At 36.4% G+C, this 14,566-nt stretch overlaps 1 protein-coding gene across 1 annotated transcript in view; it reads right to left on the reverse strand.

Moving 5' to 3' along the window:
* The window catches only part of CAMKMT (calmodulin-lysine N-methyltransferase), a 213,643-nt gene that overhangs the window by 42,302 nt on the left and 156,775 nt on the right, over nt 1–14,566 (reverse strand). The window contains exon 4 of the mRNA XM_084201793.1: nt 1,995–2,055. Coding sequence (XP_084057919.1) covers nt 1,995–2,055 — 61 coding nt within the window. The remainder of the gene's footprint in view (nt 1–1,994; nt 2,056–14,566) is intronic.

Here is a 14,566-nt window from a genome sequence, read left to right on the forward strand (position 1 = left end):
CAAATTTCTATGTACAAAATAAAATGAGCATTCACATATACATATATACACACAAATATTTATGCATATGAAATTTATTTCAGTGCAAATTCCCTTACTAGCAAGTTTTGAAAGTTGTATCTGTCTCTCAGGCAATATATAGTGACATTTATAAATGAAAATTAACATAAGAAACTCTACTCTGAGAGTACTGTCAGAAGGGTATAATCCTGAGAAATCAGGATGTGGAACTATCCATTTACTCCGTGGAAGTTTGACTGATAGTTGTCTCTGAATATCGCGGCCTGCATACCCGAACTAGGAAAATACCCTCTGAGTGAGCAGCCCAAGAAGTTTGCTGTCAGGAGCCCTGGAGAAGAAGTAGAACATATGAGCATGGGGCCAGACAGCAAAGTGCTACAGGGACATCACTACAGCAGCAGAAGGCACACAACCAACCTGGGAGGAAGGAGCAGCGGCTGCCACATCAGGCGTGTATGAGCTGCCTCCCCTAGTGGGCCACACTTTGTTCAGGTGGTGGATGGAGCAGGAATGAGGCTTTATGAACCACAGCACACTTTGGTGCCAGGTCCTTTCTCGTAACCCAGGACATTCCTCTGACTGCCCTGGAGGACTCAAGACCCTGGCAGGGGGCTCAGAGCCCTGGGCACAGAGTCAAAGACACCTGTGCCTTCCATTTTAACCCATGGAAACAATTACCAACTTTGTGCAAGGAGTTACATGCCACAAGGGTTTGAATAGAATGATAGTGAATTTATCACCGGGTGAAAAAGCAGAATTTTGGGGTTTTTAGAATGGGAGTTCAAGAGGCAAGATGGAGGAATCTGGGTGTGTCCTGTCTTACTCCTTCTTCTTCTTGTCCTCCATCTTCTACTGTGATGGTGGCACTTTTGGATTGGTTTAGGATAGAGACAGACTGTCTAACATAGGTGATAGGTATTGGAAAATTACTGTAAATAAAGTACATGTAATTTTTAGTATAAAAAGATAACACCGCCCTGAGGGCAGTCAGGGTGCCTCAACCTGACCTGCTGGACAGACCTCCACAGGTCCAAAAAAGAATGTATTAAATAAGAGAAAATAAACAACCTTGAAAACCAAAGCTGAAGAATCCCGACTTCTTCTTCGAGCACGGGGCTGGGAAAAAAGACTTTTTAATACCTCAGAAGCCATTGCAGCAACAACAAACCCGACAGCCTTTGATTACAGATTGGAGTCTAAGCAAGTTGCTCATTTGGTACAAGGGGCAGGGACTTCCAGTTTGGTCTGCCCGATTTTACCCAACGCCATATTTACACAGACTGGGATTTTGCATCCAAGTCTGGTTTACTTGGTATTTGCCTTACAACCCTCACACAGAACAGAATTTTTGCCTCCAAATATATTGTTATAATAGCTTGTTTTGCACCCTATTCATCTTCCAGACAATGAAACTTCAAGGATTTCAAGTGCAAATCTCAGTATAGTCAAGGGGAAGGAAAGTGGATACAGGATGGATTTTATATTCAGATGTTCCTATTGGAGCCTTGATAGCTGACTTCTACAAGTTTTGAATAAAAGTGAAGGATGTTTCAAAACTGTTTCACAACACTTAAAAATGGGTGCCAATTCCTCTTACTATATGCAGTGATTTTTATGTATTTCATCAGATAATATTTTGCTTGCTTTTGCAACAGATGTCAGTTTAAAGAATATCTTATTTTTCCTGACCTTCACAATCAGCACTGATCGATTGGAGCTTCACTTTTGTTTCCCAAAAATCAAAGTGAAATAAAACGCCTTGAGTGGAAATCAAAAGTCTTTGACATATAGCAGAAAGCTTGCTGTGCAATATTAGTACCCAAAGGCAGCTCAGAATTCTTTGTTAAGAGCAACATGCTTTCACCTTGAACATTTTAAATTTAATCTGAAGACTTAAATCATAGCAATCTTTACCATGCAGATACAATAAAACCAAGAGATTGGAAAATATCTTTTTATGTTTAACTCTGTACCTGAATATTTCATTATGCTTTAGGCAGTAGTAAGCCAGCACTTCTTCAGATGGCCAGAGACCTGTAAAACAAAGATATTTGCCTTCTTAGAACAGCCTTTTTCTGGTCTAAAATAATATCTGAATGCATATTACCATTTGCAGACCTCTACCCAGTGTTTTATTTTCTATATTTGCCATAATAAAACAGAATAAAGAAAAATAAAAAAGACCTAGGATTTAAGCATTGGAATTGAGTATTTCATAGATTTCATCTAATGATCAGAAATGTATAGATGCATGCACACACACATAAACATACACAAATATCTACACATATACATCCAATACTTAAGACTTTAAAGTCACATAAAATTTAATTCACTTTGGCATTCACATGAACATCAACTTGTTTGTACCAGGCCAGATGAAAGGCCAACTTTGCCTTGTAGCCTGTTTCCAAGAGGGGACAGAAGCCCTCTAGTTTTTCATTAGCTACATCATCATCATCCTACAGTCACTCCATTTCTTTCCAGTTTCTTTTTACTTAGCTCCTTTTCTCTTAGTTTGTTTTATGTCAGGCATCAATCTGACTGTAAGGGAGACTGACTAGCAGCACATGCTAAGAACAAATCCAGGACTAGGGCAATAAAAGTGTGATTTCTACTTGTGGCTCAAGAAGTTCAGAAGAAGGAGAAGAGGAAATACAAGTGGTAAGTTCTTCTTAACAGGCACTGAAGGATTGTTCTGGTTGTTCTGTAATAAACTTTCCAGAGCTGCACCAGGAAGCACCACAGTTTCACCCTGCTGGATAAAGAAACCCCTCCTCTCTCATTTTATACTTGCTTCCCTGCCATTTTCATTTGAATTCCCCTCATTCTCCTAAAGAAATAGCCAGGAGCAATCACACTTTCTGCACCTAATCTGTATTATTCATGAATTCATTAGTTTCCATCATAACACTTACACTGGTCATCATCAGCACTGACAACTACTTGGAGGCTTCCATGTAAATTAATTTCTTCAAAAGCAGTCTCTCATGAAACCAGCTGTTTTGCCAGACCAGCTTCCCACCTGACTGGAATGTCCAACTAAAGTGCTGTAGCCCATGGAGAGGGCAGCACAGATCCTGTGTGCCTTGAATGCTCTCCTGCAGGCACCAGACTTCATTGCTGGAGAGGGCCTGAGGAAACCAGACGCATACTCAGGAACTTGAGTTGTGTCTGCAAAGGTTCCCCAAGTTTAAAGAAGGAGAATCAAAGGCATATGCAGCTGAATTATGGTTGTATGTGTTTTTAATCTGTGGTTGCTTAGCAATGAAAAACCATGCTTACATGTCTGTCCACAGGTAAAATCCAGAGTTGACTTCCCCCTCTTCACCAACACACGACATTAAGAATTGGGACACAAACTTCATATTATGAACTACAGATATTTCAACAGTTCCAGTAAACTTATTTGACATATAGAGCATCTTTTAGATATTTCTAGACAAGTAAGTTGAATTCCATGCAGATTACTATATATGTGTATCCCATAGATCATTTTTACCATATTTTGTTCTCAAGGCTAAAAACATCACTACATTTTTAACAGAACAAGGAGTTTGGGAGAAAAACTGTCATCCTTTCAATCACTTAAAGCCTGACTGAAACCATCATCAATATAATTCATCTTTTTATCCAGTAAGTATTCTGAACTACCCTTACTCCTAGTGAGAAATAATGAAAATTTAAAAATGTCTTGACTGCATGGCAGATCAAGCAAAAGCCAAGACAGGATTTGTCCAAAACTTTGCATAAAACTTTTGCATTAAAAAGATATTTAAAGGGAAAAAAATAGACTAATGATATATATGTATGACAAAACTACTAATGCAATACTTGTATTTGTCCTGTTTATGACAGTTCAGTCTGATCAGGTGTTTTTGAATGTGCTATTTTGCTTAGGCTTGCTAAGGGTTAAAATAAAATACTCATACAAGACTACTCATTCTTTGGTGAAACATACACTAAGAATTGTACAGAGTTTTTCATCTCCCTTTGAGCATTTCAATGCTTTTGAGCACTGAAATATGCTAAAATGACAGATTTCGCAATAAATATAATAACTGTTTAAATATTTTAGTGGGTAACATAAAGAATATTTCAGTTTGCAGTGACTGGTGTATACTCAAGCAATAAAAGTTTTTTAAAATATTTTGTGAAGACATGGCTAATTTAACACCATATATAATACTTTTATCTCACATTACAAAAACCCTCACACAAACATAAAAAACTGAAATGCTTTCATAGCAAACTTCTAGCCTGAGTGAATTTTAAAAATACTAGTCAATTGTAGCAAACATCCTTCAACATCTGACTTTTCAGTACCCTCAGTCAAATGTCTCTCACTTTTCTGCAGTTATTATTGAGAGGGCACTTTGAATGGTGTCACTGAATCTTTTCTGAGGGGTCACCATTCCTTCCCCTGCTGCCATTTCAATGTTGATACCGGCTGGAACTGCAGGTGTATCAGATAGCTCTGTGCTGAGAGAAGGGTGAAGCACCTTTGCAAGGACAATGCTTTTCTGTAGGCAGATGCCAGCAACAAGCACAGCTCTCCTTCCCGCTGCCTTCCCCCACAGGGAAGGAAGAGTCACCTCAGCAATGGTATAAGCATCTGGAAGCTAAAGAAGCAGGAGTCAGGAGGCCTTTCATGAGCAAGTTGCAAGTGTGGAAGCACACAGTGCTCCCAGCTAAGCCAAGAAGCCAGCAGCCAGGATACCAGTGTTAATTTTAGTGAAAGGAAAAGCTTCACGTGCCTGAACAGGTAGGTAAGCCTCTTTGCCTTCAAAACAGGGATAAGCTTAAAGATCCATGTGGAGGAGTTTGCATTCTATCTTCTTCCTTCTCACTCTGACCTACATTTGCCAACACAATGACCTACATTTTGAAGTTGCAAGCATAAGAAAGATAGTTCTGCTTCTGTTAGAAAACATACAGCTGTAATGCAGAAATGCAGAATTCCTATGAATTAACAACCACTACGACGTGGTAAAAAGTATAATTTATTTCCTGCAAACACATACATATGGATATGGATTAAGTTTCCTGTGAACACACTTAAAATAATTCTTTCATATTTAAAATAAAATTATTCTCATTTTGATTTCTGAATTTGATTATAAATACACATCATTGGATGCTACCTATTTACATGTACAATCACTTACACGATAGCAAACTGTTTACAGATGGATAGGCAAAAGAATATCAAAAGATCCCCAAATGGTGCTTATATTTTCAAGGCTATAAATATTCTACAAGTCCTAGAGAGAGGGGCTAAAAATTCTCACTGTATGATGGAACAGAGAGAAACAAGAGTTTCTTTTTGCAAAAATAAATATTTTGTGACATTTACTGGAGGTTTTAAAAACCTTTACCACCTTGATATCTACAGCTTGATAACACAGAGACTAATTGCCAGAAAGCATTGGAATCTCTATTGAAACATATGAAAAAATTTAGTTGCACTGGCATTCAAAGGAGACCCTCAAGAATGGGCATGTCTGAAGACATGGGACAGAGACACAGCTCATTTCTACTCCTGAAGTATTCTTTTGCCACTAGAATGGAGCAGGATTCTCACCACAAATGCCATAAGAAAGATGATGTCTACTTCCAGACAGATTTATGGTGTGTATGACAGTAGAAAGAGTAGAAAAATATCATCATTAAATTGTACAATGGTGAATAAGGAAATGCTATAAATGCATCAAAAAAACGCAGGCATTCCTACAGCGCTTGTCACCATATCATAAAATGTTACCACAGCAATGGAGTCTACCTCAGAAGAACTTGATGATATCATGAATTTCTACTATCTCAAGTTTGCACATCAGGAACCAAAGTAAGAGACAGAGACAGAGTTACTTAGACACAAAGAATGAATTTATGGGAAGACTGAGAAAAATAATCCAAGTCCTCCTTACACCATGAGGTATGATGTAACCAAGAAAAGGTACCCAAGCTTTTCCTACAGAAGAACAAAATTTTAAAAATCATAATAATGGAAAGAAACAGAAGGTTTTTTTATCACTCTCATAGTGCTTGCTATTGGAAAGTGTCAGGTCTTTCTGCACTAGTCATGGCACAATAGTTTCTTAAAGCAACTTTCAAGCCACATGGCTAAGCCATGTGTGGACAGCCTTCTGAGGATGTTGCGTTATAACAATCAGCTGGAGCACTAGTCCAAAGCTACATAAAACCTGTGCTTCTTCTGCAACAAATCTGAAAATGCTGACTACTCTGACAGTACAGAAAATTGTCTACCAGAAATAAATTATCCAGTGTTTAAAAAAAAAAATTGTTTCTCTCCTCCTGTTGCTTTTTACCACATATTTTACAGAATGCTGTTAACCAAATATTGAGATCTGATGTGAAGCTCTTAAAGAACATCATGTCAGTAGGAAAGAATTTTGAGACGTGTATTTTTAAGAAAGACATCTGACTATTGGAGCTATTATGTCTCAGCAGTGCTCCACAGGTACAAAGAAATCACAGTAGCTACTGATTACTTTAACTGGGATAGTGCAAGATTAGTGGGACTCTTCTCTACTGTCTGCCAGCACTACACACAGGAAACATAGGGACAAGTGGAGGTGACAGGTGAGCTGTCCCTGAGAGCTCTGAGTAGGAGGTATAAAGCTGTCCCACAAGTGCTTAACTCATGCTAGCAAATTAAGAAGTTACTTTCAAAGCTAAACCAAATTGCAAGTATTTTCACATTTCCCTAGCACTTCTCACCACCCCATGTACAGATGTCTGATCTCAACATTCAAATTTTGTCTTTTATTTGCTCTATTAAAGCATGAGATGTCTTCCTATTCATTTGAAGTCTCAAGTAAATTTTGTACAAATCCTATCTTTACCCTCAAAAGCAAAGACAATTTAAATTTGAAAAGTCAGTCATTTTCCCCATATGAATACACTCAAAAAGATACTTTTTCTAGTATGTCCTGATTCTTGACTACATGAAATCACCTTATTTGCTTTAATAGTCATCAAAGTGAGAGGAAAGAAAAAGCATTTTCAGGCAAAGTGATGAATAATGTCTCAAAAGTCATACCAACAACTGCACTGAGCAATGATGAACTGTTTTCTGACCCTAAGTAAGGCACTTTTTATCCTTCCACACCGAGACACATGGTTAGTGGAGAGAAGAAAAATCTTTAGCACTACAATAGACTGTGCAGAGGTGTTAAATTAATGGCCTGTCTGGACAGGCAATTATTCCCCATCACCTCTGTTAAAAGACTGTAGAGAAGATGGAAGATCCCCAAAACTAAGGTATTTACTAGGAAAAGCTATTCTAGGAATATAACATAAGGAATTCTGGGATCATAAAATAAGGTTCTTCCATCCTTAGAGTATTATAGCATTGTCATGATCCTAATATTACAGTATAAAACCTTATTTTCTTCTGACTAGGCGACTGTATTCAAGCCATATTGGAAGATAAGTTTGATAATTTTATCCTGGATAGTTTTTCTGTGGATCAACACCACCATGCACAGCAAGAAGGACTGTCCATCTGCTGAGGGTAAGCAGATCTGAGGGTAATACCTCTGCTAGAGATGTAAGAGAGTGGATCAAAATCAAGGTTCAACAGCACAGTACTTAGGAGTGAATTTCAAAATTAAACTCTAACCAATATTATGAGCCCTTCTGTCAGTGGAGCAGTAAACTTCACTTCCAAGTCAAAGGTAAAACATGAAATTATGAATAGCACAATTAAGACTAGATACAAGGTGGAGGCACTGTGTATGTCTGCCAAATACACCTTGGTAGTAACATATAACACGGGTGTTCTAACTTGAGTAATTCCTTGAGTAAAGATTACCTGCAACTAATTGCACTGCTGTAGTTAGTTGGCATACATAGCTCTCAAAAATATTTCTAGCTCCAAACTTTCTTCAAACTCCATACCTCAACCCCCTTTTCGATACAATTTTACTGTTAAAAAATGTTGCTTGGGATAGTCAGGAAGTGAAGATTTTATTTTCATTCCCTTATTCACACAGCACTCAAAATGAGACAAATGAAAGGATAATCGGTAATCCCTGCTACCTAAGATCCCACGTAAAGTTATTGAATTAAACAATGCAAACACACATAATAAGGCACTAATACTACAAATATTCATTTTGAAGATACCATAAAATGCATGCATAGAGAAGTGAAAATATTCCATAGAAAATAACTTTCATAATAATCCAAAAACAAACCTGGTCACTTTAGTAAAAGGAAGAAATGGAGGAAATTGCTAAGCAAGGAAAAAACTCACTCAAGAAAACCTTTGTTGTTTCACTCTGTTTTCAGTACACAAAATTTTAAGTTTACACCTATCTACAGCAGATGCAGATAAAAAAGGGTCATCATCGCAAGTTAGTTGCAGATGATGTGCCTGGAACCATTTTGTAGTAAATAATTCTACAAATAATTTTGTAGAATTATTTACTACAAAAATGAATTTGAGAGCAGATTTTCAAAAGGAGGACAGCTACCAAATACTATGTCCCTCTGGAGATTTCACCACCTCATATACCAGCACCTTTAAGAGCTAACATATTTTGCAAGTCCAGTTGTCCAATCTGAGGTTTTCCATTCTGAAATTTACCCCAAGAGTATTTACAAGTGAGTAACTTCAGCAATAAATGCACATACTGTGAAAACATAAAATTATTTAATAGCCTTTACAGTAGCCCCTTATATCTGTGCCTTACTGCACCTGGCTTTTGCAGATGGCAAACCACCTTTTAAGTCCAGTGAAGAGGAGTAATTTGAGGCAGAGGGAATGGCTAGCTTACTTTTCCACAGCAGGAATGCTATAAGTGAGTTTGAAAAGGTACAAGAACACCAGAAAAAAATAGAAGAGAATATAAAGAGAAACATTTTTTCCCTATGCACATATATTTTGTAGAAAACTCTTGTCTTTCTTCCGATCTAAAGCAGAATTCATGATATTCAGATCATTGAAAAATATGTATAAGCACTGGCTGAGATCTTCAGCCTAGGCAAAATGGCCTCAGCACTGTATCTCTCACTTTCACTCTCATTATTATTCACGACTAGGAGAGAAACATGATGGTCTGCAATCTGCAAATGTCTTTTAGAGCACAAACTTAAGAAGCTCAGTGGAACTGATGTGGAAATACAGTAACAAGTCAAAGCTGTAAATGTACGCATATCCCTTCCATGAGGAAAATTGGCGAACTGTACAAATCTACTGGTATGATTGTCTTTAACATCTTTTTCAAATGAATGAATTTGTGTTGGGAGTGGTGGTGGGGGGGGGGGGGGGTACCTAGTTTTCAAATAGTTATTAAAAATTAAACAACACTGGGACAAACCTTTTGTGATTATAGCCTTCATTCTCCTGCAAAAAACTGGATCTATAAATTTATGTACCATTGTAGATGTAAATTACAAAATTTTATATTCAACTATATTAAAACATCTATTCCAAAAATGATTACCAGTTGTGAAAAGCAGACAGGCTTATCACTTGCTGTCAGTTGTTCATGTCTAGTTAAGCAATAATGTGCTAAAACTGCTCTTTTGTTTTGTGTAAGAATTTTGGCAATAGAAGAAATGAACACTCGTTTAATAAAAACTCAGGCTGCTTTTTGCTTTGATGGAGGAAGCAGCTGCCTGTTTTCATTTGCTGCAGAGCAGCAAAACCCATCAATATAATAAGCAGCTTAGATGCATCCATCCACAGCATCTGTAAGGATATAGGGCTATTCGCTCAAAACCAATCCTTGGTTTAATTTTAACAAAGATGTGTCTGACATATTTGAAAATGCATTATAATAGGGTTTTGAAATACTAGCATTTTCTCTTTTCTTTTTAAATACTTTTCACAGATTTTGAAAGGCAAGTATACATATTGGAGTGATAGAAATGCTAAAACAAATATTACTATAGCAAACAGCAGAACTAGCCTAAAAATGCAAAGAGGGAACATTAAGAGATGCCTTCTGGTTCACAGACTCTCCTGTTCCTTGAATATACAGAAAAATAGTGTTTCAATCTTTTCAATGAAGGGTGTTTTTCACCATAACCAAGAGCAGAGAAAGATACTAGAAATATGTGTTACAGACAAAACCCCTGCAAAGATCATTGATCTGTTATGCAAATATATTTCCCAAGATATAATTTTCCTTCCCTGCCTTATGCTTTGTTAAAAGTAAATAGATTAACACTCATTTCCAAAGATGTTTATCAAATTATTTTCTACTATTGCCTGAAAATATTATAATTGTTATTAAATTCCAACAGTGTGAGTTTGTCCCAAGTGACAACTTCTAATTGCAATAAAAAAATTTTAATTAGAAGTAGAGTTCTAGGACATTCATACATAATTACAAAAACAGGAAGAGAGAGATAAAAGACCATCTGAGATAGAAACTACAAAACTCTATTTTTACTCTAAAAATGTGATACAGCACATTTATATTATTAAAAAATTCTTAAGACATTATTATTATTTTAGTGCTGTTCTGCTTTCTAAGACCTTTCTAAGCCGAGCTTTTAGATGATTTGCACATTAACTGAGAAGTCAGATAATTCTTAATCCTCCTTTTTTTCAGATCCAATAATGGATAAGGGAGCATCTTAGCATGATCAACTAGCAATCTGCCTAGCCTGAGTGGTAGTACACCTGAATTTAGGATTAGTCATCTGGTTTTCATAATATCTGATTTAAATGAGCACTCATTCTGGGAAGCATAGAAAAAGAATATTCAATGATTTTGAACTGTACCATTAAATATGTAACAATAAACCTGGAGTGCATACATATTTATTTGCTTCACAAACAAGAAACTAAATAGAGAAAGGAAGATTTTAAAGAACCACGTCCAGGCAAATAGTTGGAGAGCTCAATTAAATAACTGCCTTTTTCCAGTTTTCACAATAGCTTAGAGATACAATCAACCATATCTCAGCTGTAGCCTTGTATCTCTATTTTGCCTACTCCAATATCCTACACTCACTTTGTCTATACATAAAGTGAGGAAACTAGTTGGGCAGTTTTTTGTGGTTGTTTTTTTTCTCCCCTCACCCTGTGGGGTTTCATGGTTGGTTTGGGTTCATTTAGTTGCTTGTTTTGGGGTTTAGAGATATATGATAGATAGAAAAGGTAAAAACCTGTAGATTAACGTGGTTTACTAATATTGCTTATCTTCCTCAAGCATCTGATACAGAACATGGAAGTTTGTGTAATTCCCTATGCACTCTTATGTAATGCTCAAGATAAATAAAGTAGAATTTGTTGGGGTGATTTCAGAAATTGTGTCTAGAGCTTGGATTTCTTCAGTTTGTTTTTTTTTTCCCATCAAATTAACTAAACAAATACAACACCTTTCAGGTCCCAGCAGCTTCTGACTCATATTTTTTTCTTTATCAAACTCCACCATTCTACACAGTAAACCAAAATTAGAAAAGTGTCTGTTCTGTACAGCCAGGAGATATAAACTGCTACTACTTGGTACAAGTAGAAATAATAATTGCATGCACAGTTCAATTTGAAGGCTTTGGGCAGCATTTGTCTAACAAAACAGTGTACTATGAAATTCATGTACTGGCAAATGGTGATCATGCATCCTTCACATACTTAGATAAATTTGTCAGGTGCCTGTAGTGAAGAGGCCTTGATTCTTTCTCCTGGGATAATTTCAACTGGTGCTACATGTGCAATTTTCAAAAGTCTGCACTACTGACAGCCACCTTGCAGCAGGTGCTCAAAATCTCCCTATTTAACTAAACCTTGTTTTCATCTCTTACATGGAATAAGATTTTTAATGAGTTCTATAAATGAAAACGCTGCACAAAGATGAACCAGACTTTTCATCTATTTATGGGTCCACATTCCATATGAATTTAGACTGTAAGAGTTTAGGCAAATCTGTATCAAAGGAAAGTATTTACAATTTTTTTTCTCAAAGGCCAAGGATTTCAGGATCATCCAGCTACTTCCAGGTGAGGTTTGACATACATTCACAGGGCAACACAAGAGAACTTCCACTACCATTGTTGAAAGCTGGTTTTGCCTGAATGGGTTTCAAGAGCCACAGCTATTGGTCCGAAACTTTTCATGACCACTAAATACAATGGGTCAGATCTTCATCTGGTATTATGCCTGTGTATCCCAGCTAATGAACCAGCCTTGGATTTAAAATATGCATGGTCTTTCTGAGAAACCAAGTAGCCTTTATTATATTAATATATGTTAGTGCTTTGGATCATTTTATAGAGTCAAATCCAAGGGTAACCTTCTCAGGAAATCAGTGTTTCAGTGGGTTATGGTAAAGGAGGATATAAAAGTGATAAGATTAGAATTTAGTCTTCAAAGTAGCCTGAAATACTTTCCCTGATTACTTTCACATTTCCATGTTACTGTAATAAACCATGACCTAAACCATGACATTTTTATTTTACAAGGTATAAAAATGCAAATAGGTGCTACAAGAATTCTGCTGAAAAACACTGTCGAGCAGTATAAAATCTTACTTTTCTACACTGATACAGAAGTGCTCTTGTGTCAAGAACAATGGGGTTTGACTAAGATATGTAGCTTAGAGACTTCTGCAATTTTTCAGTGGTGAGAAAATGTATTTCACAACATTCAGTGGTTTGAGTCTCAGAAACAAAAGAACAAAAGCAAAGCAAATAATTACACTCAATTTAATTAAATGAAAGCATGAAAAGGCCTATAAGCTAACCTCATAACAATATGCTTATGTTTATTGTTGGTAGGTCAGGGAAGAGAATTGATCAAATTTTTAATTAAGTGAGCACACATCCTCTGACTTAAGGAATTGCGCAGTCATATGCCAGCACAGAGATTGGGCCCCATCTTTTGATAGTGCAATTTGAGTGGGTGACCTGTCCCTTTTGTCCTATATTTCATTCCATGGTGACCACAGACCCTTGGGCAACCCTAGAATTCTACCTAGGGAATAGCAAGCTCTTACAAAATGCAATCTAGGCCACTTTATTTTTTGAGGCAGTTTTTTACTAATGGCAAAGCCAACACAGTAAGTCATCAAGTTCTACAGCATTTCTTGCACCTTGAAACACTTCGTTAAGTCTCATGCCAGACTTCCATATTAGCAGGTAGACTCTTCAATACCTAGTTTATGTTTTTACTTAATGAGTTTTGAGCTCAGACTTCACAAATAGAGAGGCAGGTATATAATTGTCTGAAATTCAGACTTTTACCCCTAAGGTTTAAGTTTGTTGTGACACACTATTTTCATAGAGCTCTTCATCAATAAAGTAACAATGCTGCAATAACAAGGAAAATCACTTTTTTTTTTAAGGAGTTGTATAACACCATTATAGTAATTAGCAGTTAAAAACTAATTTTAGCTCTTTCTTGTTCTCTTTTTCTGTTAAGAGTTTGAGTCACAATATAAGAGTAATTTCCTGCCACTTCTGGGAAGGGAGGGGGTGGAGGAAAAAGGGATCATGAAATATATGCAATTTTCACATATAACACACTGTTGAAAATGTAATTCTCTATGTGTTCTTTTCTAAAAATATATTCTATATTCCTGGATTGTCTTTTGCTATCAGGAACAGGATTGAAATCTCCACTTTAGTATTTATCTGAGGCTCTGATAGCTCAGTTGTCTGCCTCCAAATGCCAAGATAGGGGGAATCTCATCAACTGGAGACCAGCTGCATGATGGGCAGTTAATAGATATATCAAACCTTAGGATATATGCTAAGCTGAGGAGATGATTGGTTGGTTGATATACTGATTGATTAGCATAGGGAGAATGGGTTTCTTCTTGACAACCTAAGATTATGCTTCAGCTAAGCTCAAATTGCTTACACCTCTTCTATTGGTTTTAAAATTACAGTCCTGTCATCTAAAATCTCTCTTCAATGAAATTTTTACCATATATAAAAATTAAAGGGAAAAAGAAAGTAGGTGCAATGGATAAGAGTAAATGGAGTAGATATATTTCACTACTGCTGTTGGTACCACTAGAAAAAGTTGATAAGTAAATCCACTTGAAATATGTTACATATTCTGTACACTACTAGAGAGCACCTAACAATAATTTAGGGGGGAAGTTCAAAATACTAACAAGGAAGCAGTGCTGATATTATTGCTTTTAGAAAACTACAGTAGTTATTAAGCAAGGTAATTATAGAGCTGTGATACTACTGATACATTTTTGTACTCTTTACAGGCATTGCCTAGGTTTCATAGAAGTGTGTTGAAACTGTTATACATACGAGAGAAATATCATATAATTGCCACAGAATGCATCATTTCACAGAGAAAGGTTTATATTCTGCAGGCTAGAGAAGAAACACAAACACTTCTGAATTTTCCCTTGAGAAGTCCAGAATTTGCCTTCCCAAGAAAGCAGATATAATTAAATTTTGCTTACAAAATATTTTAGACTGTGTCATCAGTAGGACATGGACACTTAAAGAAAACAAAAGTAATTTTTAAAAATCACTATAATATAAATTGCCATAACAAATGCATTTCTTACGCATATCATCCACTTAATTCCCAGCATTA

The sequence above is a fragment of the Fringilla coelebs genome (assembly GCF_963513975.1).
Source record: "Fringilla coelebs genome assembly, chromosome: 3".
NCBI classification, from domain to species: domain Eukaryota; kingdom Metazoa; phylum Chordata; class Aves; order Passeriformes; family Fringillidae; genus Fringilla; species Fringilla coelebs.